The sequence below is a fragment of the Gymnodraco acuticeps genome, unplaced genomic scaffold, assembly GCF_902827175.1.
Source record: "Gymnodraco acuticeps unplaced genomic scaffold, fGymAcu1.1, whole genome shotgun sequence".
Lineage (NCBI taxonomy): Eukaryota > Metazoa > Chordata > Actinopteri > Perciformes > Bathydraconidae > Gymnodraco > Gymnodraco acuticeps.
Window position 1 is genome coordinate 66,722 of NW_022992053.1, and position 22,962 is coordinate 89,683.

The following is a 22,962-nucleotide window of genomic DNA, read 5'->3' on the forward strand; positions in this document are numbered from 1 at the left end:
ACCAGCTGTTAAATAAAGCTCTTCTGACCATAGCTAGCATGTGTGTATATATATTAATGCTGCCCATTATGGGCACAAGCAATTTTCACCCATTTATCAATTATATGTTTTACATTTGAGTGTTTCCTACCCCCTAAACCTCCAGGGATGTACACAGTTTAATACCGGCAACTTCTTATTATGGGAAATACGAAAACGTCTTTTAAAACTACAACTCCCAGTAGAGACGTGCCATAGATAGAGAACATGTTGCGAAACAGAATAGCCAGCATGTGTAGTTCTGGGGACGGGGTGGGGGAGGGGGGGACGCGGTGGACCCGTTCAAATCCAGTTTTGTCTGCCTTGGTTCCATCCCATTTCAAGTGCTGTTCGAGAATCGGCGTAACCCTCGGAGCACACTCCAATCACAGAGCTTGAGGACTATCACGAGGTTTGTCAAACAGAGCACATGGTGTAGTCCAAACGATAGCTGGGGATTCTGGGTAGTGTAGTGTCTTCTTCCATCCTTTACTCATAAAAAATATTTGTTTCTCCGAATCGAAGGGGAAAAATACAAAAGCATTGCACACAATTTAAACCAATCAATGTTGTGTAATTAACAAGGATAATCTGGTGTTTTTTAGTCGATGAGTAGTGCAGACATCACTGTAAAATCAATCGACAGTAAGAGGAATACTTACTTCCGGGTGTACAATTCTCCGTTATCCAATGGGAATGGACGCTCACATTGCCTTTAAGGGCAGCCGACACAAACGAATGCCGTGCTTCCATGAGCGTCAAATCCCGCCGCAGATGGGAATACATTGCAATCAGTTGAAAGCTATTTGCGTCCCTTTATGACGCTGAAGGAGCCTAGGAGCGTCACAACTGGACGCCACGGACACTGACCAAACGTCGCTCCTGGACGCTTAGGGAGTGAGAGTGTGTTGGATTGGCGGGCTACGTTTATCAAATGTTAATTCAGTGGGAGAACGCTTGCGTGTTATTATCTCTTGTGTGATTTACACAAGCATCCCAGCCACTTGTGTTGCCCCCAGGGTTTCTCTCCTGTACACCCTCCCCCTCAGACAAAACCTCAACTAAGATGGCATCCGTTTCCACGGCAATGTTGATGATATTTAACCTGTTAAGCCCCAAGCCTGTTTTTCAGGTCTCAGGCTCGAAAATGACATTTCCAGAACAAATGACCATATCTTCCCTTCTAAAAGGGCAAAATTAATAATCTTTTTTCTCATAGCAATGATACATCTGTGAGTTGGATGTAGAAAAGTCAGAATCAATATAGATGTTTTTTATTTGAAAGAAAATTCCGATTGAACATGGTAAAAAAATATAAATAATAGTGTCTGTCCAAAACAATTGATTTACTTATAAAACCATCCTTGAATGATGGTAAGGTAGACTAAAAGCTTTAGGAATCCAAAGTACAACATATAATAAATGCCCTGTACGCTCTGAAATCTGAAAACTAAAAACTAGGTTTATTGCTGATGGATTAATTGGATTAACGTATGGATTAACCTTCAGCAGCGTTTTTATCGTTTTAATGCCATTGAAGACAACTTTTGATCAGACAACAACAAAGGTAAACAATATTGCCTTGTTTGCTACCTAATGCCACGTGTTGTGATGTCTGTTTTTTTCTAATGTTGCGAGTTCTTATCATGGAGTAATAATACGGATACCTATCAAATCTGTGTAATCTCACGATGCTAATCGATGGGTTGGATTTGCATTTACGATAAGTAATAAGGGTGTTATACCGTGAGTTCTGTGCTAATGTGACCCACACAAAGTGTGTGATCACAATTGTATGTTTATATTTAATATCATTTTATATTACCTGTTTAACAATGGACAGCAGGGGGCAGTAGATGGCAGAGTAACACTGCCATAAAGGGGTTTGTTATTATTTACGCGTCTACCGTAAAATGTCTGACGTGATGACGGAGCTGTCGTTAGCTTGCCATTCTGGCAAGATCCGCCAAACGAGCAGTAAAAGGAATTCTCTGCTCATAATTTCTCGTGTTTTACAGGTCAGTAATGTGTACAGATTGTCACAAGTGTTATAAATCACAATGTCTTAAGTTTTAAGTGGTGTTTAGATGTTGTTTATTATGTTTAATGCCGTGTAGAAGACCACCTCGTGGTGGCTGTGTGTGTATGGGTAATGGCGGTCGCTAGTGATACAAGTGAATTGTTTATAGCTAAGAAGTGTTTTAGGTGTGTTTTGTATGGTGTATGGGTGCTATGGTCAGTCATAATTTAATTATTATAAATGCGTGTTGCTTGATGCTAATGCTAGCATATATTAGACCAATGCTAATACTTTGCCTGAAAAGGTAATTAACAGTGTTTGAATACAGCACCAATATCTGTTTTGAAGCAGTACATGCTTATTTGGAGTCATGATGTTAATGACACTTGGTTATACACAAATGTGTTTATTTTTGAATACTTCAAGCATACAAGTATATTTTGAAGACATGAACATGTGTTTATATTGAGAGCAGTAAAGGGCAAGGACAATTGTGTTTTGTGCCAATTGTTAATAAATTCTGGCAAAATCCGCCAAACGAGCAGTAAAAGGAATTCTCTGCTCATAATTTCTCGTGTTTTACAGGAAATACTATCTGTCATCGCGCCCTGCATAGCGGGGCCTGTTACACTAACGGCGTTAAGATTTTTTCGCTCAGGGCTAATTCAGAGGCTCAGCATTAGGCTTGTGTTATTTTTTGCTAAAAATGGTTCATATCATCAGTTAGCTGAGTTTCTTCCCGTTACATGGATATGAAACATTCATAGTTTATTAAATATTAAGAAGCCCTCAGACGCTGTTTCCTGCAGATGATGCATTTCCCCCCCCGGCGGGCGGATGGGGTTCAACAGGTTAACCTCACTTCCCCTCCAAGACCGTCACACCTACCACCCTGTCAATTCTAAACGCCTTTAGGTCCTACCCGGCCGATTTTTTCACCATATTGTAATGTTGTGTTTTATTACATTCTGCATTAAATGTATTAGTGCGGCAGCAGTTATTCCAAAAACGTCTGTCTGCGACCGCATTTTTCTGGGTCATGCATGTCTGTACACCCACTACTGTTATGTTGGCAGGGCCATCCCTGGTCAACATGAGGCCCCACGCAAAACTGATATGATGAGGCCCTCTGTTTCGCGAGCGTCGAAGGGGGGGGGGGGGGGGGGGGGGGGGCGCAAACCGTGCCGCGCCACACTAATTGCGCTGCATACAGCGCATTTTCGGCAAGGTGAGGCCCCACGCAGTCTGCATGATCGGCCTGTAGGGAGGGACGGCCCTGTATGTTGGGCAGAACACATTTTTTTATTTTAAGATAAGTATTTAAATGTAATGTAATGATTTAGAATTGTTCAAACTAACTTTCTACTGATAAACTCAGATCACCAGTTATGACATATTTTTATTCCAATTTAGTTTTTTTTTAATTAATTTCATTGCATTGTGTTTTTTTTATTTGTGTATGTTTGTTTGGATGTTGGGATGAAATGTTTTTTAAATGTAAAAGTGTCTTTGAGTAATGAGATAAAAAGAGCTATGATACATTTAAATGTGTTAAATAATAATTATTACCCTACTAAATCCAGTGCCACAAGGACCTCAAATTAATATAACAGGAATTTTAAATGAACATAAAATTCAAAAGTTTAAAAATACTACAGAAAGAACTGACCTCCTGTCCCACTCGTACATTATCACAAATCCCTTTGCTGTCCCCTGCTGGTCCTGCACCATCGCAGTTAGGGGTGTAGACAACTCTCACATGCTCAGGCAGATTGTCATGGGTCACAGTCACTTTGGATGACAACCTCTGCCATGGAGTGCACATTCAAGAGGGTTGGATAAAACAAAAACGTGTGAGGAAAATAACTGACAGATGCACACCCAACTAAAAGGAGAATGTGATAAAAGGACATCTTACTTTGTAGGCCTCCTTGATCAATTGAACCACATTTTTAGAATCTGAGGACAGAACTCCCACCTCGGATTTTGGAATCATTTTAGTGAGTTGCTGGGATAAAAAACAAGGTTAAATGACAAACAATTAGCATAAGAATGAAATGTGTGAACTATGAATAAATAAAATGAGGCGTAAAAACAAAAGGTACATTTATTTTACCTTGTACACATCCTCCACATTTTCTGTCACTGCAAATATCGGCTGAATATTGTTTTTTTCCAACTGCATGGCTAGTTGTCCAACAGATGGGTAGTCCTGTACACAACAATCCAAGAAATCAGTGACATTTTGTAAACCTTATGTTACAAACCTTAAATAACTATTTAAGGTGCTAACCTCACTACACAAGTTTTTCAACAATGTATTACAATCTTGGTAACCATGCCACTGCAACAAATTAATTCAGAAATCAGAATCAGAAATCCTCCACATCGGGGACATTTACATTGTTACAGCAAAAGTGGCATACAGTAGCAGGTACACACATATTGTTTATGTGACTCCATACCATTTCAATGCTTTTGGTGTACAAGCTGTTTTCTATGTAGCACTGTTCATCATTGGGTTCCAGTATGTGGAATCCGGCATCAGTGGTCAGCACAATCAGCCGAGTGCTGCTGTTCCTCCAACCTATTCTGTCCTAAACAAGGGACAATTTAAGTAAGAACAAACATTTGAATTTTTTGCTTTAATAAAACCCTGTGATCTCCCATATCAGCCTCCTACAAAGTACCTTCAGGGTTTCCCACACATAGACTATACCTGGGCGGGCCGCCCAGGTATATTAACGGCCGCCCAAGTATATTTCGCGACCCATTTAGTTTTTTTTTTTTTTTTTTCTACATTTTTTTTTTAATGTTTTTTTTTTTGTATTCGTCCGTGACCACGACGCCATCTGCGATCGATTAACTTGTAGACAATGATCCCTCGCTCCCTTGCTCTGATTTCGCCTCCTTCTGGCCTGTTAAGTGGCCTGCCTCACACAGGGTGACTGGCTGTCCACATGATGCCGACATGGCCACTGTCATACAGATCATAAATCAAAGCCCTTGATTGGTCTCTGTGTGTCATTCAAGCTCGGGATAACCTCAGCTCAGGTGAGGTAAAGGACTCTCTGAGTGTTTAGATAGTTAACTTAGTCTAAGTTCTCAGTGGGTCTCAAACGGTGTGGTCACCATTTATGTAAACACATATTTCCATTTGAGAGGGTAGTGATTGGTCTAATGGATAGTGAGGTGGGCTGAAGATCGGAAGGCTGTGAGTTCAAATCCCGCCAGGAACACCACCACTACTGTGCCCTTGAGTAAGGCACTTAGCCCTTAGTTACTCCAGGGAGAATGTCCCTGTAATCGGTCATTATAAGTCGCTTTGGATAAAAGCGTCAGCTAAATGAAATGTAATGTGATTAGTAAAATATGCATGAATAAATAAATAAAAAGTTAACTAGGTGAAAAAAGGTAAGATACACTTTTAAAACTTGTTGAGAGAAAACTAGTCTTTGCTGCTGCCTCAAAGAGGAGGGGGGGAGAGGAGGGAGACAGGAGAGGCTGATTCAGGAGCACAGACACACTCACAACTATAAATGAACCAAAAATAAATTAACAAGTTTCAGTGTTTTTTTCATATTGGAAATGGGATGTTATTGGTTATGGCCTTGATTTTATGATTATTGAAATGTATACAGTTCTGTTTCATATAGGTGTTTCCATAGATCTAGTCTCTTTATTTTCCCCTCAAAATGCACCAGATTGATGCATTTAACTCCAAAATAAAAAATAAAATCTTACCGGGGGGGCATGCCCCTGGACCCCCCTAGAGGATTTGAGGTCGACCCCCACTAAAAATCACATGGATAGGTTCCTAAATACATTAATAAATACATTAATTTTTTTAAATAGTAGCCCATTTCCATATGTTCATGTGTGGGTAGTAGATTTAAACTATAGGGCTATCATTATGGGCCCTGCCTGTACCTGTTCGCTCTGCCATCGCGTGAAGGGTCTGCTAACAAGCGACCAACAGAAAGGTTAATGTTGTTGCACGTCACCTCAACCCCCCCCGCTACCACCACCCCCCAAAGTATATTTCAGATCTGTGGGAAACACTGGCAGTTAATGGACCAGCACCAGAGGCATTCCCATACACACAGGCGTTGGAGCTGTTCTTCATGAAATCCCAGAAGGATGAAGTGCTCTGACAAACAGTGCCATCTTTGCGCAAAATGATTATACCGGAATGAAAAGTCAATAAATAATGTTGTTAAAACTTTTTTTTTTTTTTCGCGCACCCCCCCCCCCCCCCCCCCCCCCCCCTCCTTGCCACCACCCGCCCAAGTATATTTCATATCTGTGGGAAACACTGACCTTTAAACCCAAGTAAGATGCATTGTGAAAAACATTTGTGAGTAACTACAATGAGGATGTTGTAATGCTTTTGGTCCGAGGTTTAGGATACCAGATACACAGGCAAGGGAAAGATTGTGTTTTTAGTTTGGATATAAAACGTTTTTTTGACATTGTGATTGTGTTAAAGACAAAATGAAATGATGAGGATGGTAAGCTTTTGTTGGGCTGCATTTTACATCTTGATATATGAACCATCTAGAGATGATGGGATAAATGTACAAATGATGTGATCTACTCTTCCTATCTCGAAGATAGGCTTCTCCTTTGTACATAAACAGAATACTTTCTCCTGTTATACCTATTCTAGCTATTCTTGCCTCCTCAGATCACAGGCCCTTTGATGTTAGAAACAATTACATCAAGCCTAATTTTACATGTGTCAGGACACATGAAATATATTTATATATATATATATATATATAAGTTTTGACAATGTCATTAGGTTCATTAGTTATACTTCAGAATTAAGTATTCAGTATTTTCACTTGTAGTATTATAATAATTGAAATGCTGGTTCTTCTGCGGGTGTTCTATCCACGCTCAGCTACCGCACCGCAGCTGCCTGCATTGTACAATCGCTGGAGGACTGGGCTGTGACTCAAAAACTGAGTAGCCAATGGGGAAGCACCCCTGAAAGTCCCGCCCACCTGGGACGTTTGTGTCAGAATCGAAAACAAAAAGTGAAGGAGCGCAAAAGAGAGAGCTGCAGCGAGAGCAAAAGTCTGATCTTTGAGAAAGAAGAAACAAGAACTGAAAACAGAAACCTGTTAAAACAAAGAAAAAAGACTTATAGTTTACATGATTACACGAATGATTTGTTTGCGACTTATAGTTTTATTTTGGAAATGTATTTTATTTTGCTTGACTCAGTTTTTATTTCTTTTAAACTCATAGTTTTGCTTTATTCTGAGAAAGTGTTGCTTTATCTTTATGATACAAAACTAATCCCATATTTTAGTACCTTTAAGTGACAATTTAATTAAAAAACATAAACAGTATTTGCTTTTATATGGTAATGAACAGTTTAATCTCCACTGTACATCCGGGTCTCTGATTTGATTTAGTTCCAATAAATCGTAATATTGCAAGCTTTTTTTTGGAGGGGGGCCACAGGGTGGTCCCTGGTCAGTGTTAGGGGGGCACTGGCCCCTGTTGCCCCCCCTAGAACCCCCTATGGTTATACATACAGTATATAACATATTTACACGTTTCATTCATTCAGAATTAATGTGGATTCATACAAATGGGAAGAATAGAGAGGCTGACTGCGAACAAAGTTTTACTTGATGTTTGCCACATTTATAAAGCCTGCATGAAACAACAGCACAGGAAGGCATGGGGCAAAGTCTCTATGTCAGCCCACTTTATGAAAAATGTGTAGTTTGGTCAGGGCAGACACACTTTAATAACATCCTCTGGCATCATAAACACTCTTCATAGAGTCAGTGCAGTCGGATTCTCAGAACACTTGTCCTGATTAATTCTCCTTCATATCTCTCCTTAACCCTGTGATGTTTTTCCGTGGGGTTAAGAATGGTGATGAGGTAAAAAAATAGGAGCTGATTTATTTTTACAACTCGACTGCAACCATAATCTCAGTTTTCCATATGTGGTGCTCATCCTTTGTTCTCCTTGACTACGCTGCAATAAACCTTGGTAAAGCAAGTTCTATTTCGTCCCTACTGACCGCCAGAGGCGGTGCTTTAGCACTGGATATGTATCGCACGCATGCGCAGTTCGAGTACCTAATAACAACAAAGTCACCTGTGACCCATGTGACGACGGATACATAGGCCGGCGTCATTAGCGGATCGGCTCCTTTTCATCTTCTCGCTTCGCGAGAGTACCGCGGCTACATTCTTGTAGCCTACAGCGTTCAGGTTTGAACGTTTGATCTGAGGGATTTCTCGGCAAGAAGCTGGCCGCATGCAGCTTCACGACTGACAGTCGGAGCTACGGGTTGTTAACGCGTCCTCCAGGAGCTGTGGCCGGCTGTGCGCTGTGCAGAGCCTCCACGGACAGGTTTGTGTCAACTTGTTGCTGGTGATGGTTGTGTCCCCGCACCCTCTCCCAGCTAAATTGTCCTGATTGCTGTCTTATTTATTGTTTGGCTTACCCCTAGATTCCACCGGGTCCGTCTGCGGCCTGCTACGGGCGCGTTACGGGCGCGTTACGGCTCAGAAGCGTCCCAGAAGCGTCCCAGAAGCGTCCCAGAAGCGTCCCAGAAGCATCCCAGAAGCGTCCCAGAAGCGGCTCGGCGCAGGGCTCCTCTAAAATTAGGACGAATCCTATTTTTGTCGCGGCGCAGCTGTAACATAGGCAGTAAGTGGAACGGTCAGAGCATCTGGGCCAGGCCCATCCCCCACATATACTAATTTTGCAGACCCCCCCTCCTTCATCACAACACCTTCACTACGACACGCACAATATACGAGGAGCTTTTCATTCTGGAGGTGGAAAAACACACTATTTTATATGATGTAACCAATGCTTTTTACAAGGACAACATCAGAAAGGACAAGGCCTGGTTTTTAATCGCTGGAGTATATAGCATATATACACACATAAACTAATTTTGCAGACCCTATCCCTCCGTAGTCTTTCAAGTAGGAGGAGAAATGCCAGCATTCTCTTCCGGTTTACAGGCACTGTGTACATTATATATATATATAATAATTATGATGATAAATGCATTTTCTTACCACTAAAATACAGCAACACATCTTTGATTCAGGTCGTTTATAACTGGGATATTATAATTATTATTAACTTTGTCTGTACAAAGTAGTCTGTCCAGGAAATATGCCCAAATCAACAAAAACTGCGAGCCGGCAGGCAAGACGCTCCGCTTCTGAAATGCTTCTGAAACGCGTCCGGTAGGGTATGACGCCGGACCAAAACCGCGGCGCAGCCGTAACACGCCGCAGACGGACCCGTTGGAATCTAGGGGTTAGACTTTCTGGTGACGACAGTGTTCCCGCTTCCCATAAAGTTGCCCTTATTATGCTCTTTTGAAAGTTCTGCTTGAGGTGTTGTGCCCGAGCCTCATTAGCATTTGAGTTCCCAGCTTTAGCTGCGTCTCTCATTCAATTTAGTATGGAAAGCCCAGGGTGCCATATTTTGCCCGTTTTTGGTTTAGAGAGTAAGGTAAGTACTGGCCATAGTTACTACTGTAACTACGGTCCTATGCCATGTAAGCACTGGCCACGGTTACTACTGTGACCATGGCCTACGGTTCTATGCGGGCTGTTCTCTTTCTTAGAAGCTAATTATCTGGTCTTAACATTTGTGTTTTGACTTGGTTGCTTGATTGTTAGCAGCAGCCGCAGCCGCTTGGCTAACACCTTGCATGTACTGTTAAGCTTAATTATTTAACTCAGCCGGTGAGGGCAGTGCTCTCGCTCCCACTCCCAGTAACGTATGGTTTTGATTGCAGTAGCGCTATATCGTTGTATTTACTGCTCCTAGTACTAGACTCCTAGCACTAGGATGATATGCAGAGAACAATCTTCACTGTGTGTGTGCTGTGTGCTCTGCATGTGTGGCCATTAAAGAGGATTTCATCCTCCCAATATTATATTATCTAGTGTGCAGCCGTTTGGCTGACACTTTTAGGCACCGGCCACAGTTACTACTGTAACTACGGTTCTAAGCCGTGTAAGTACTGGCCATAGTTACTACTGTAACTATGGTTCCAAGCCGTGTAAGTACTGGCCATAGTTACTACTGTAACTACGGTTCCAAGCCGTGTAAGTACTGGCCATAGTTGCTACTGTAACTACGGTTCTATGCCGTGTAAGTACTGGCCACAGTTACTACTGTAACTACGGTTCTAAGCCGTGTAAGTACTGGCCATAGTTACTACTGTAAATATGGTTCCAAGCCGTTTAAGTACTGGCCATAGTTACTACTGTAACTACGGTTCTATGCTTTGTAAGTACTGACCATAGTTACTACTGTAACTACGGTTATATGACGTGTGAGCACTGGCCATGGTTACTGCTGTAGCTACGGCTCTGTGTTGTTCTCTTCTTTAGAAGCTAGTTATCTGGTCTTACACATTTGTGTTATTTGACTTTATCTCGCTTGATTGTTAGCAGCAGCCGCTTGGCTAACGTCTTGCGTGTACTGTTAAGCTTCATTATTTAACTCAGCTGGTGAAGGCAGTGCTCCCGCTCCCGGTAACGTATTGTTTTGATTGTTAGCAGCAGCCGCTTGGCTAACATCTTGCATGTTTTGTTAAAGCTTCTTTATTTAAACTCAGCTGGTGAAGGCAGTGCTCTCGCTCCCACTCCCTGTAACGTATTGCTCTGATTGTTAGCAGCGGCCGCTTGGCTAACATCTGGCGTGTTCTGTTGAGCTTCATTGTTTAACTCATCCAGTGAAGGCAGTGTTTTTCGCCCCCGCTCCTGGTAGACGTGCTGCTTGATTCTTAGCAGCAGCCGCCTGGCTAAGCTGCCCCGTTAAGCTTCTTTATTTAATCCAGCTAGGTGAAGGCAGTGCTCTCGCTCCCACTCCCTCTGCTAGTAACGTGGGTGTAGGTCATTCACATCCCTCTCTGTGTTCGGTGAGTAGGAGCATTGCTCTACTCTTTCCGTTCAGCAGGTAGCCGGTGAAGGCTGTGTTCTTGCACCCGCTCCCGGGTACGCTGCACCTGGCATTCGTTATGAACTCAACCAGTGAAGGCAGTGTTCTCGCCCCCGCTCCTGGTAGACGTGTTGCTTGATTCTAGTAGCAGCCGCCCGGCTAAGCTGTCCTGTTAAACGTCTTTATTTAATCCAGCTAGGTGAAGGCAGTGCTCTCTCTCCCGCTCCCTCTGCCGGTAACGTGGGTGCAGTTACATCTCTCTTTGTGTTCGGCGAGTAGGAGCATTGCTCTACTCTTTCCGTTCAGCAGGTAGCTGGGGAAGGCTGTGTTCTCGCACCCGCTCCCGGCTACGCTGCATCTGGCTACCTACAGACTGGCTCATTCATGTAGCGACTGTATGGCTTCTCTTGAGCCCGAGGACGGCCATGACCGCTGCCCCCCTCTGCCTTAGCCTTGAGCATTTGAGGGAGGGTCTCACGCAAAGCGCCTGCATGAGCTGTAGATTCATGCCTCGGGCGCTCAGAGTGGCTAGAGTCGCAGAGGTGGTACCTCTCCTCGTCACAACTTCCTCCAGCTCAGTCTGGCCGTTCCCGGCGACTTGATAGAGTGATGGCTATGGGTTCACCCCCCAGGTGGAGGGCTAGAAACAGGCTGTCCTCTAAGGTGGGTCGGTTATCTGCCGTCATGGAGCAGACGAAGTCGCTCCTGTTGGCCCTTCAGCCAGGGGGCAGTGTGGGGGCTACTAGCTTGCTGCCTGGCCCTCCTTCGGTTGCCACACCTCTGCTTGAGGATGTCATGTCGCTAGCGGCTCCGGCTAAACCTCTTCACCCCCGAGGAGGCTTCCCACTCCTCTGCTCAGAGCTCTCTGCAGAGCAGGGAGGACGCCTCCATGGCGGCCATTATTCGTGCAGCCCTGGTACGCTTGCAGCTTCAGGTTCCGCAGGCCGATTCGGCTCAGGCTAGCGCCTTCTTCAGGCATAACCCTGCCCCTTTTAACTCCCACTGTTCCTCCTTCAGAGGAGTACCTCAGGGAGCTCCATGCATGCTGGAGAGACACCAGGGCCATCTCCCACTCTGCTGCCATGCAGAATCCGGCGAGGGTGGTCGCTTGCCATCCATTGAGCCTGCCATCGCCTCCCCGATTCTGGCTCCTGATGCCAGGTGCCCTCGGCCTCAGTGCAGGGTCACAAATGAGCTGCTCTGTAGGGCCTACGACACAGCGGCACGGGAACTCCCTCTCCCATCTGATAATGGCTGTCTCTACCTCTCTGCACCAGGCTCTGTCTGAGCCTTCTTTGCTGGGCCTCAGTGATGCATCACTGTAAGCCTTTGCCCTAATGTCTAGGGAATGGGGACGAGTTATGTCCTTATTGGTGCAGACTCGTCGCCAGGTTTGGCCTGCTCAGTCACCACTGTCGGAGACATGTCCTCCGTAGTGTGCCAGTCGAGCTGTTTGGGGCGTGCTGCCCAAGCTAGGCAGACCATGCAGCAGCTCTCGGGTCTTCATAGGCCTGTGCCCACTCCCAACAGGCCCAGGGGCCCCTCTAGCAGCCACTCTCAGCCACCAGCTTACAGTGGTGGTCTGCGCAGGTCCCAGCGGCCCACTCATCCACCTCCCGGGGGCTTTCGTGCCGCTGGCCTTCTAGGCGGCCTAGTGCGAGATTCGGAGGCCGGGGGGTTAGGTCGTCGGCTGCTTTCCCAGCAGCAGCTCAGTTATTGGGCTGTCTGTACTTCCGGCTCTTGGGTGGTTTTCACCTTAACCCAGGGGTACAAACCGCAGTTCCGGCCCCTAGCCTTCGGCCGGGCCAAAATGACAGAGGCCCTAGCTCTGGCCCAAGAGTTGTCCGTCCTTCTGTCCAAGGACGCAATCGAGCCAGTAGACCCTCTGCTTAGCCCAGGGGGTTCTACTCGGCGTACTTTCTCGTGAGCAAGAAATTCGGCGGATTTCGCCTGATCTTGGACCTCAGAGGAATCAACAGCTTCCTGAAGGTGCTGCCATTCTATATGCTGACCACAGCACATGCACAGGATTCACAGTGGTTCTCAACCGTGGACTTGAGGGATGCCTACTTCCACGTGGGCCGGGCAAGATGGTGCCTTATATTCAGTTCCTCCGGCCTTTGGGCAGACTGACGGCTGCCTCGGCCATTGGGTACCCTTAGGCCCGCTATCGTTGCGCCTCATGCAGATGTGGCTGAACAGCCTTCACTTGGACGCCAAGTGGCACAGGCACTGGAAAGTCAGGGTGTCGCAGCGTTGCCTCCACTCTGTCACGCTGGAGGGGCAGGGCCTATCTCCTGATGGGCGTGCCCATGGGCGCCATCCCATCCCGCCAGGAGACCGTCACCATAGGTGCATGTCTCTCAATGTGGGGTGCAGTGTGAATGTATGTGGCTGTTATTTCTGCCCGACATGTTCGGGTCTACTGCGCCACGGCGGGGTGCCACAAGTCGGTGTCCCTCTTCCTGAGAGGGGCTTTACGGCAGCATCCCCCTAGCACCCCGAGGGCTCCGGCTTGGGACCTGCCCCTGCTGCCGGATGCCCTATCATCTCCTCCCTTCGAGCCCCTGGCCCAGGTGGGGCTTAGGTGGCTGCCCACGAAGGCAGCATTTCTGCTTGCCATAGCCTCAGGGAAGCGAGTTGGGGAGTTGCATGTCCTCTCCATAAACGATACATGCCCGAGGTGGGACTCTCAGGTGTTGCCCTTTGGGCAAATGTGGCATTCCTGCCCAGGTTGCTTCCACAAACCCACTTCAATTAGCCTGCCCAGCTGGCACGCTTTGACATTCAGGAGAACGGCACGTTGAAGTTGCTGTCCCCTATGGGTGCCCAAAGGGCGTATATTGAGGCTACTGCCTATATATGGCAGTAGGAGCAACTCTTGATTCTGCCACTAAAGGAGGTTGTGCCCTCTAATCAGTGGCTGCCCCACTGGGTTGTCGATACCATCTCACATGCCTACGGGGCCGCCCCCCTGCCATCAGGGCTGAGATGCCACTCTACAAGGAGCATCTCAACATCTTGGGCTGCCCTGAGAGTGGTGCCCCTGGAGACTATCTGCGCCGCGACATCGTGGGCATCTTCTGGCACATTCTCCAGATCAGGTTAATGTCGCCACTCCCCATTCTTTGGGCGTGGTCCTTTTGCCGAGCTCCGCTGCTTCCAGTGAGCAAGGGCTTGGATTCTTCATGACATGGTTGGTATAGGTCATCAAGTGCTAAAGCACCGTCTCTGGCGGTCAGTAGGGACGAAATAGAACGATAATTACGGCTGTAACTACGGTTCTATGAGTCCCGGATGACCGCCAGAGTTTCCTGTCACTCAGAATTCTTGTGTGCTCGCGAGAAGATTCTGGGAGCCGATCCGCTAATGACGCTGGCCTATGTAGCCGTCGTCACATGGGTCACAGGTGACTTTGTTGTTATTAGTTATTAGTGCGATGGACATATCCAGTGCTAAAGCACCGCCTCTGGCGGTCATCCGGGACTCATAGAACCGTATTTACAGCCGTAACTATCGTTGGTCTCCTACATTTTCTCTGGTTTCCAGTAACTCTGCTCACAGTAGTTTTCCTAAACACGGAACCAATTTCAATATAGAAAGACAACAACAGTCACATAATTCATACTACCATTCTCTGTAAATTATAATTTCAGTTAAATTCTAAAGTGTTACCAAATAATAGACAATTGTATTTTTGATGATTTAAATTGTCAGATTAACATTTCAATCGTATTACCTATTTGAGCATATTCAGTGATACTATTCAGAGCTGCAAAAAGATATTTTCCCAGTTCTTTGACATTTGCCAAGTCATCTTTCATGGAGTAGGACAGGTCCATCAGGTAGTAGAGATCAACAGGATAACCCCGAACTCTTTTGAAAGAAACCCTGAATGTGGTAGGAAGCCCTGTAAAAACAAAAAAGAAACACACAAACAGAAAAGAAAGAAAACTGCTCAAGCATATTTGACGTTTAGTGCCCGTAGTTTTTACAATTTGTCAAATCAAATTTGATGATAGTGGCTATTTAAGAACTTTTTTTTGACCAGCCAACACAGGCAACAAATCACTGTAGTTCCTTCTGTTCACAAATGTCCGCATCAACTGATTCCACTCACCAGGTCGCAGTCTCAAACTAATCTTCTGTGGACTCAGCTGAACAGGCTCCCGTTTGTCGAATGACACAGACAGAGGATCTTCCTTCACAATGTCTAGAGCAGTGGTTCTCAACTGGTGGGTCGCGACCCGTTTCGAGTGGGTCGCGGATGTGTGAGTTTTTTTTTTTTTGGGGGAAAAAAGTCAAACTTTTATTTTGAAGGGCCAATTTTCTAACACTGTGCATGCAGTAGGCGTTGGACTGGAAGTACCGGAGACCAGTAGTCACGTAGTGATCATCTTCTCAATACAACATCTTTGCTGATGTTTTTTCGAGTCTTCTGGCCTTTGATCAGAATCAAGATTGTTGCCGGAAGTCCCCACGGAGAATAACTTTGGCGTAGAACTATTCTTTATACATCCATGGGTACAACTTCAGATAAAAATGAACAAATAATGAAATATGACCCCCGGTTTGATGATTGACAGGTCACAGAACAATGGGGGCTATCTACCCTTACCCACAATTTAAAGTAATTCACACAGACTATCTCCTCTTTGCTCTTCTCTCTGTGAGGAGCAGCAAGCTGTCAGAACTAAGTGAAAAACAAACAATGGCATAAAATATTATTAATATGTCGGGTAGTAATAGATGTATTTATTTTCTTCTCAGTGTACCAGAATGCGTAGTTTATATGTTAGTATTTCTAAAAATCTCCTGGGGGAGAATCCCCCCAGACCCCCCCTGCTGGGGTTGGGTTTTCAGCATGTGTGACTTTTTATACAGTTCAGCTTTGATTCCATCATCTTATAAACCTTTTTTAAAAGCATACTTTAGTTCTGTGAAGGGATATATGCACTGTACTTCACTTGAATTATTATTGTATGCTGAAAAGCGTATATATTACAGCACGATTTTTTGTTGAATAGATTTGAGTGCTTCAAAATGTTGGGTCGCGATTTATTTACCAAGTAAAAAGTGGGTCCCGAGGCCTGACCAGTTGAGAACCACTGCTCTAGAGTGTTCTTCGGGGAGATGATTTCTTCCCTCTTGCAGCCTCTCTTCATCAACTGAGCATTGGTGTCACAGCGCACTACTTCCTGCTCACCTGCTTTTGTAAAATTCTGTACGAAGAGGATGAAAAACACATGAAAGATATATTATATTCACTCATCTGTGTCTGCCTATTATGTTGTTACTATTACTTCTTGCATATGGTTTGAGCAAACTAGTCTACTCAGGCTTGGGGAGTGACATAATACATAGAACCGCAGAAGGTTCCTGGTATTCCAAAAATCCTAGCATTCAGGATTAGAAATGTAAATAATTGATTAGCCTCCTTTGACCTGTGCTGTACAAACATGTTTTACCTTTGTTTTTATTTGAAATCACATATTGGTAGACTAGCTTCAAGGACTATTGTAATTATGTATTATCAAGCTGTATCAAAACGTCTCTTAAGACGATTTGTTGATTTAAACCGCTTCAGCACGCGTATTGACAAGAACAAGAAAAGTGGTTCCCAGAGGCTCTAAAAATACAATGAGGCCAAAAGCATATTGCTATGAAGATCCTCTTCTGTGGAACCAGCTTCCAGTCTGTGATCAGGAGGCAGAAACCCTCCCCACTTTTAAGAGTAGGCTTAAGACCTTACTATTTGATAAAAGCTTATGGTTAAGGCTGTGTCCTTTATGTTGATAATTATCCACATGTCCAACCCAGTCTCACATCTAAACGTGTAATAACTACGTTGGTCCACAACTTGGGACGTAGCATTTCTATAAAAACCCCTCTGAAATTGTAGGATCCCTACGTTTTTTTTCACCATTCATTTCCAATGGCTGGCATCTATGTTACTTCAAATTTCTCCCTGCAGAAAAAAACAACATGGCCGACTAGAGATGTCCCGATCCGATCACGTGATTTTTAAAAGATCGTAATCGGGAGAAAAAGATCGGGGATCGGGAATCTTTTCTTTTTTTTTTTTTAGAATTACAATTTTTATTTTTTTTATTTAATGTTACAAAACAAAAATGACCATGTTCACGTCTTAAAGTCACCCTGAGGCCTTAGTTTTGGTTTAAAATTACACAACATCATGTATGTGTTGCATAGGCGGCTGGTGGCAAATATATTTGGTGGGGCTGTTGATATAGTGAGTAAAACATTTTTTTTTGGGAGAAATGACCCCTTAAATTAGGACTTCTGGTGATGTAATGGCGCGTTTCCAGTGCAGCGCGGAGCTCGCTTTAATGCTGCATTCAGACCGGACGTGATGCGAATATTCGCTTCGCTCTAAATGCTCCTATCGCATCGCTCTAGTCGCTCGAGTTTCACCGCGGCTGCCAGCTGTGTTTACTCGCATCATTCAAACAAGACGCGCTGGCTCGGGAGCTACAACTACAACAAAATGAACATATTTTACCGTGATTAAATTGTAATACACGTTTCTAAATGATGCCGACGTAACAACATACTGATACCGGTTAGTAAAAACCATGAATTAATGCTTTGACAAGTCTGCAGACAGACGGCAGGCGAAAAACCTTTTAGAATGCTTGTTTTCTGAATGGAGCTTGGCTAAGCTAACGTTATATATGCTCCGACCGTCCACACTCACAACAACGGCCTATACAGACATAAATAAACCAGCGACTGTATTCTCCATGACACAGACAGTCTGTGGTTTGTACTTGTTTAACTTTTGTCTAGTTTCTGAACAGATCGTATCTGTCCCCGGCTGTTTGAAGAGCAAGCATGGGAAACAAAAGATAGCATTTACCTGTTTGCATCCAGCTATCCATGCCTTTCTGGTGTACCAGCTACGTGAGAAGCCTCTTTGATACGTTTTGTCTTTTTCACGAGCTTGCTGTGATATATACAAATCGGGTTGGTCCGGTCCAAGGTCTTTAAGTATCAATTTATCTCCCAAACTTCTCCTTTAGAAAGGATTGGAGAGTAGCTCTTGCACGGAATTGGGTGCGGACCGAGGTCCGGCGACTCCACCTGCACACCATTCTCATCCAACTTCTGCGTCACCTTGGTCACTCATGAGTCTAAAAAACAACTCACGTCAACGCACGTAAGCAACGTGGGCGCCAACGTGAGCGCCCTCGTGACCAAAATATTTGACGCCGCTGATTGGCTGAAATTATGTTTCGGCAGCACAGTTTACTATTGAGACTTTTGCAACATGCTGGTTGCTGCTGTTTGTCTCGGGGGCTCCGCCCGGTAATGATAAACTAATGCCATGGGCAAGGCCAGGCAGGAAACATGTGACTTATCAGTAACTTTAGACATCGTAACACAATTTTAAACGAGATTTTATTGTAGATTATACATTTTACTGATACCAATTGTATGATATTTACCTTGTTCATTAAAAAAAAAATATATAAAATATATATATTTAAAAAAAAAAAAAATTTAAATTTTTTTTTTTTTTAATTTACATTTTTTTTTTTTTTATTTCATATTTTTTTAAACTTTTTTTTTTTGTACATGGGAAGAGGTGGGGCGGCGCCCCTAGCGCCCCTATGAGCCGGCCGCCACTGATGTGTTGCATCTTTTGGGCTTGTTTTCAGACCTGGTTGCTTATTTCTCTCAAATCTGGCAACAGAGTGGACAGGGCGCAGTGTCTAATAGTAGCAGTAAGCTAACGAGAGGCTACGTTCAGCTGGTGACTCGGGAGTAGGGACAGAGAAAATGTCAGCAGTTTGGAAGTATTATAAAATTGAAAGCGAAGGCAGTGTAACAGCCAGATGCAATGTTTGCAAGAAGGAGGTTCCGCGTGGTGGAAAGAACAGAGCTACGTTCAACACGACCAATCTAATACGCCACCTGAGAAACAAACACCAACAACAACACGGCGATTACACTAGGGCTGTACCCGAATATCCGAATATTCGTTCGTTGGAGTACTATTCGGGTTTCAATTTCGTTATTCGGAAATTCGTTTTGTTTGTTTTTTCATTTTTTTCCCCGTTTAAAAAAAAAAATTGAATTTATTGAAATCTCCAATATCAACGTAAGAGCTTGTGCCTCTTCGGGGGGTGCTAACACTTAACCATAAACGTTATCGTTTACTTTCTCCTTCTTTATATGTAGATATTACTTTTCTCCGTTACTCTCCGTCACGTTGTTTCCAAAGCAACAACAACTTCCTGTCAACAGCGCTACCTCTCCTTCAAAATAAAAGCATGTCCACAAATAGGAAGCCACGCCAAATTACACTTAAGACATATACAACTGCAACGAAAGTAACAAACACAATGCGATATCCTTTTCAATTTCAAAGAACACAAATTGGGTTACATTAACAAATAACTATAAAACAACAATACTGTAGAATAACAAAATGAATGCCGTGAATACACCGAAACACACGTGTTGAAGTGGTTCGCTGCTGATTACTATTGAATTGTGTTACTCCAGTAAGATGGAAATATAATACTTTGTTTATTCATGTTATGTTAAGCTGCTGTTGTTCATTGCATTATTACTAGACTAGTTAGTCTTAAGGCTAGAATTCTGCAGTAAGCCACATTTTTATTTTATTATTTGTGACTGAATGTGAACTTGTGAAGCTAGTCAAGCTACCTCTTTCCAGTAGATGTATTATTGTTTTGTTACTGCACTATCTGCACTCAATTTGTTTACATGGTTATTTTGTGGTGGACCACTGATAAGCATTATTTTGTTTTGATCCAATGCTGCACAACTGAACTGATCCAATGCTGCTGTGAAAAAAAGAAGCTATATCCATGTTGGATAAAATGGATAGTTGGGTACTGTCATTTAAATAAAATAAATAACCTTAAGGGACAACTTGAATGCTTTTTTCCTTTTTTTTCTCTTAATGCATTGCATAAAGATCGGATCGGGAAAAATCGGTATCGGCAGATTGTCAAAATCAAATGATCGGAATCGGATCGGGAGCAAAAAAAGGTGATCGGGACATCCCTATGGCCGACCTTCGTTTTATTCTCGGTGGAAAATGCCTATTTTAAGGTTAGTTTGGCCATTAAAATGCGTTTTGATGTCATTTGATGCGAGAAATATGAGTTGTTATTTCAGATTATGTGTGCAGTGGATGCACATGATCTTTACTTTGCTAGTTATTACGAAGATTACTTCAGGAAATTGTGTCCATACAACGTTTTCATTGTTACCAAGGTGGTTGCTAGGGACGCTGCTATCGATATTATTTCTGTTATGTTGTGTAACTGTTTAATGGTGTTATCTTTATTGCTACCCCTTTCCCCGTCAATTTATAGTGTTGGTCCACAGCGCAAACATTATTAGTTTCCCCTGTGCAATTCTCCAACCCAGTCTCACATCTCACGTTACATACCGGATACCGGAAACAGACGTAGGCAAGATCCTCAGCTCGGTGATTGGATGGTTTTGCACGTTGGGAAATGGTGTTTATGCGATGTGAAATCCGAAAACATTTTTTAAAAATAAAATAATGCTTTATTCCGAGTGTGCTTGCTTTTCTCTTTGAATGTCATCACATAACGGCATTGTAATACACGGTTCGGCTGCATTGAATATTACATATCTGCCGTAGTTCTCTATTTATAGAGCCCTGCTGAGAAGACTTCTAGACAAACAGGAGGAACTTCTGCCAAAACTGAATACGTGACGTGGATCATAAATATATCAGCAATTAAACAACATCTTACATTTATTTTCACACAATACGTCTCCTTGCAGTATCAACACTAATTCGGCTGACTTTTATATTTGATCCAATTGGTAGTGTACTGTTCTCGTTTCAACGTGTGGATATTGAATTTAACAGCCAGCTAAACTCTCCTTAGCATCATTCCTCCAAGGAACAGGCAGGTGTTGTATTTGGCAGGGATTTTAATGCTAAGAAGTGTGAAACTGAAACAAAATACATTTCTCCATAAGTACACATAAAACAATGATATGTTCTTAACATTTACAGAATAAATGTACTTTTTACAAGAACAGGTTATTGCAGGTAAATGTGCAATGCAACATTATAACACAGCAACAAGTTCTTACAAAAATTATAATTATCCTTACTACAAAATGGTATTACCACAAATAATATCAAACACTTGTAGCTAAGATAATAATTAGTAACTTCACTTACTGATAATGCCACGTTTAGGGCTTAGAACGAAGGATGGATGGGGATTCTGCAGCGAGTGCTCCCATTACATGCTTATTGCATTAGTGTCCATGTGTAAAAGGACTTCCTGGAACTTAAGGAAGTGGTCATAGCCACAAAGGAAGTTTTTTTTCTCTTTCAAAGTACATTTCAAAATAAAAGCTGCCTTCTAACTGCTAATACATTCCTATTTGTGTTCCATGACACTCCCCGTCTGGCGTCATTAATGATGCCACATTTAGCTACTTCCTCTCTTCTCTTTCCTGTTACTCCCCAGAAGCCAGGAGAAGCACAAGGTCCGAGATAGGCCTTGTGTATGTATTTTTTAGGTTGGTGAGAAGACACTTTTAATGATTATATGCTCTGCTTTTTTTTATCTCAGCAATAGTGGGACCTGTTGGGCAGATATGCCATCCCCTGCAGCTGGGGTTGTCTGATTGTTTGCTGAAACCTTGTGCAATGTGACAGAGACGAGCTGTGCTCTTCGTTAGAGAACTCCAAGATGACAACCGTTCAAAACGTTTTGTGCCAAGCTCCTTTACTGAGACTTTGGTGGAACAAGCCGTAACTATTGGACAGATCTCTACATCTGAATCTGGATCGACCACTTCGAACTGAGGATTGTTGTTAGTGGCAAGATACTTCCACTGACTTGTTGCACCCTATTGTGCACATACACGTAGAACCTTCGTGAGTCATTGCAGATATATCCTAAGACAACTTTGCTATCAGTATAGAATGTTACTTTGTCCAGCTTCTGCACTATTGCTACATGCTTATTGCATTAGTGTCCATGTGTAAAAGGACTTCCTGGAACTTAAGGAAGTGGTCATAGCCACAAAGGAAGTGCCATATCTTTCAAAGTACATTTCAAAATAAAAGCTGCCTTCTAACTGCTAATACATTCCTATTTGTGTTCCATGACAGGTAGATAGGCTGTATTTACACCATAACGGTGCACAGCTGATATAAAGGGACACCTAGTGGTTAAAGCACGTTATTGAATTTGTTTATTTTTATTATTAGATATTAATAGGAAAGTATAAAAAAGTATATTCATTACTCGTTATTCTCTACTAATAGTTAATTAAAGACTGTATATAATGACTATTTTGCACATCCCTTTCAAGATTTCAAGATTTTCTAAGGTTTATTGACATATTATACACAACTACAGTGTAGTTATGCAATGAATGAAAAAAGTGGGTCGCAGGTTCCTCAATAGTGCATTACAAGACATCTATCAATATGTGTGTATACCTCCACCATTAAACTGTCATATTCTGCACATTTCTTATACTATCTACATACATCTTATAAGAGTATAATTAATATGTATAATATCAGTTAAAATAAGTGCTTCAACATAGTTAACATTGCTGGAGGTATACACACATATTGATAGATGTCTTGTAATGCACTATTGAGGAACCTGCGACCCAAGTTTTTCATTCATTGTATAACTACACCGTAGTTGTGTATAATATGATCATTACACCATTACACAACATTAAACAGTTACACAACATAATAGAAATAATATCGATAGCAGCGTCCCTAGCAACCACCTTGGTAACAATGAAAACGTTGTATGGATACACTTTCCTGAAGTAATCTTCGTATTAACTAGCAAACTAAAGATCATGTACATCCACTGCACACATCGTCTGAAATAACAACTCATATTTCTCGCATCAAATGACATCAAAACGCATTTGAAAGGCCAAACTAA

The 22,962-nt window shown here is 43.1% G+C and overlaps 1 protein-coding gene across 1 annotated transcript in view; it reads right to left on the reverse strand.

Moving 5' to 3' along the window:
* LOC117536959 (integrin beta-2-like) overlaps positions 1-22,962 on the reverse strand; it is a 56,195-nt gene that overhangs the window by 32,066 nt on the left and 1,167 nt on the right. The window contains 9 exon segments of the mRNA XM_034202076.1: positions 3,708-3,845; positions 3,957-4,046; positions 4,155-4,250; positions 4,504-4,635; positions 11,808-12,328; positions 14,727-14,897; positions 15,108-15,189; positions 15,918-15,924; positions 16,097-16,209. Coding sequence (XP_034057967.1) covers positions 3,708-3,845; positions 3,957-4,046; positions 4,155-4,250; positions 4,504-4,635; positions 11,808-12,328; positions 14,727-14,897; positions 15,108-15,189; positions 15,918-15,924; positions 16,097-16,209 — 1,350 coding nt within the window.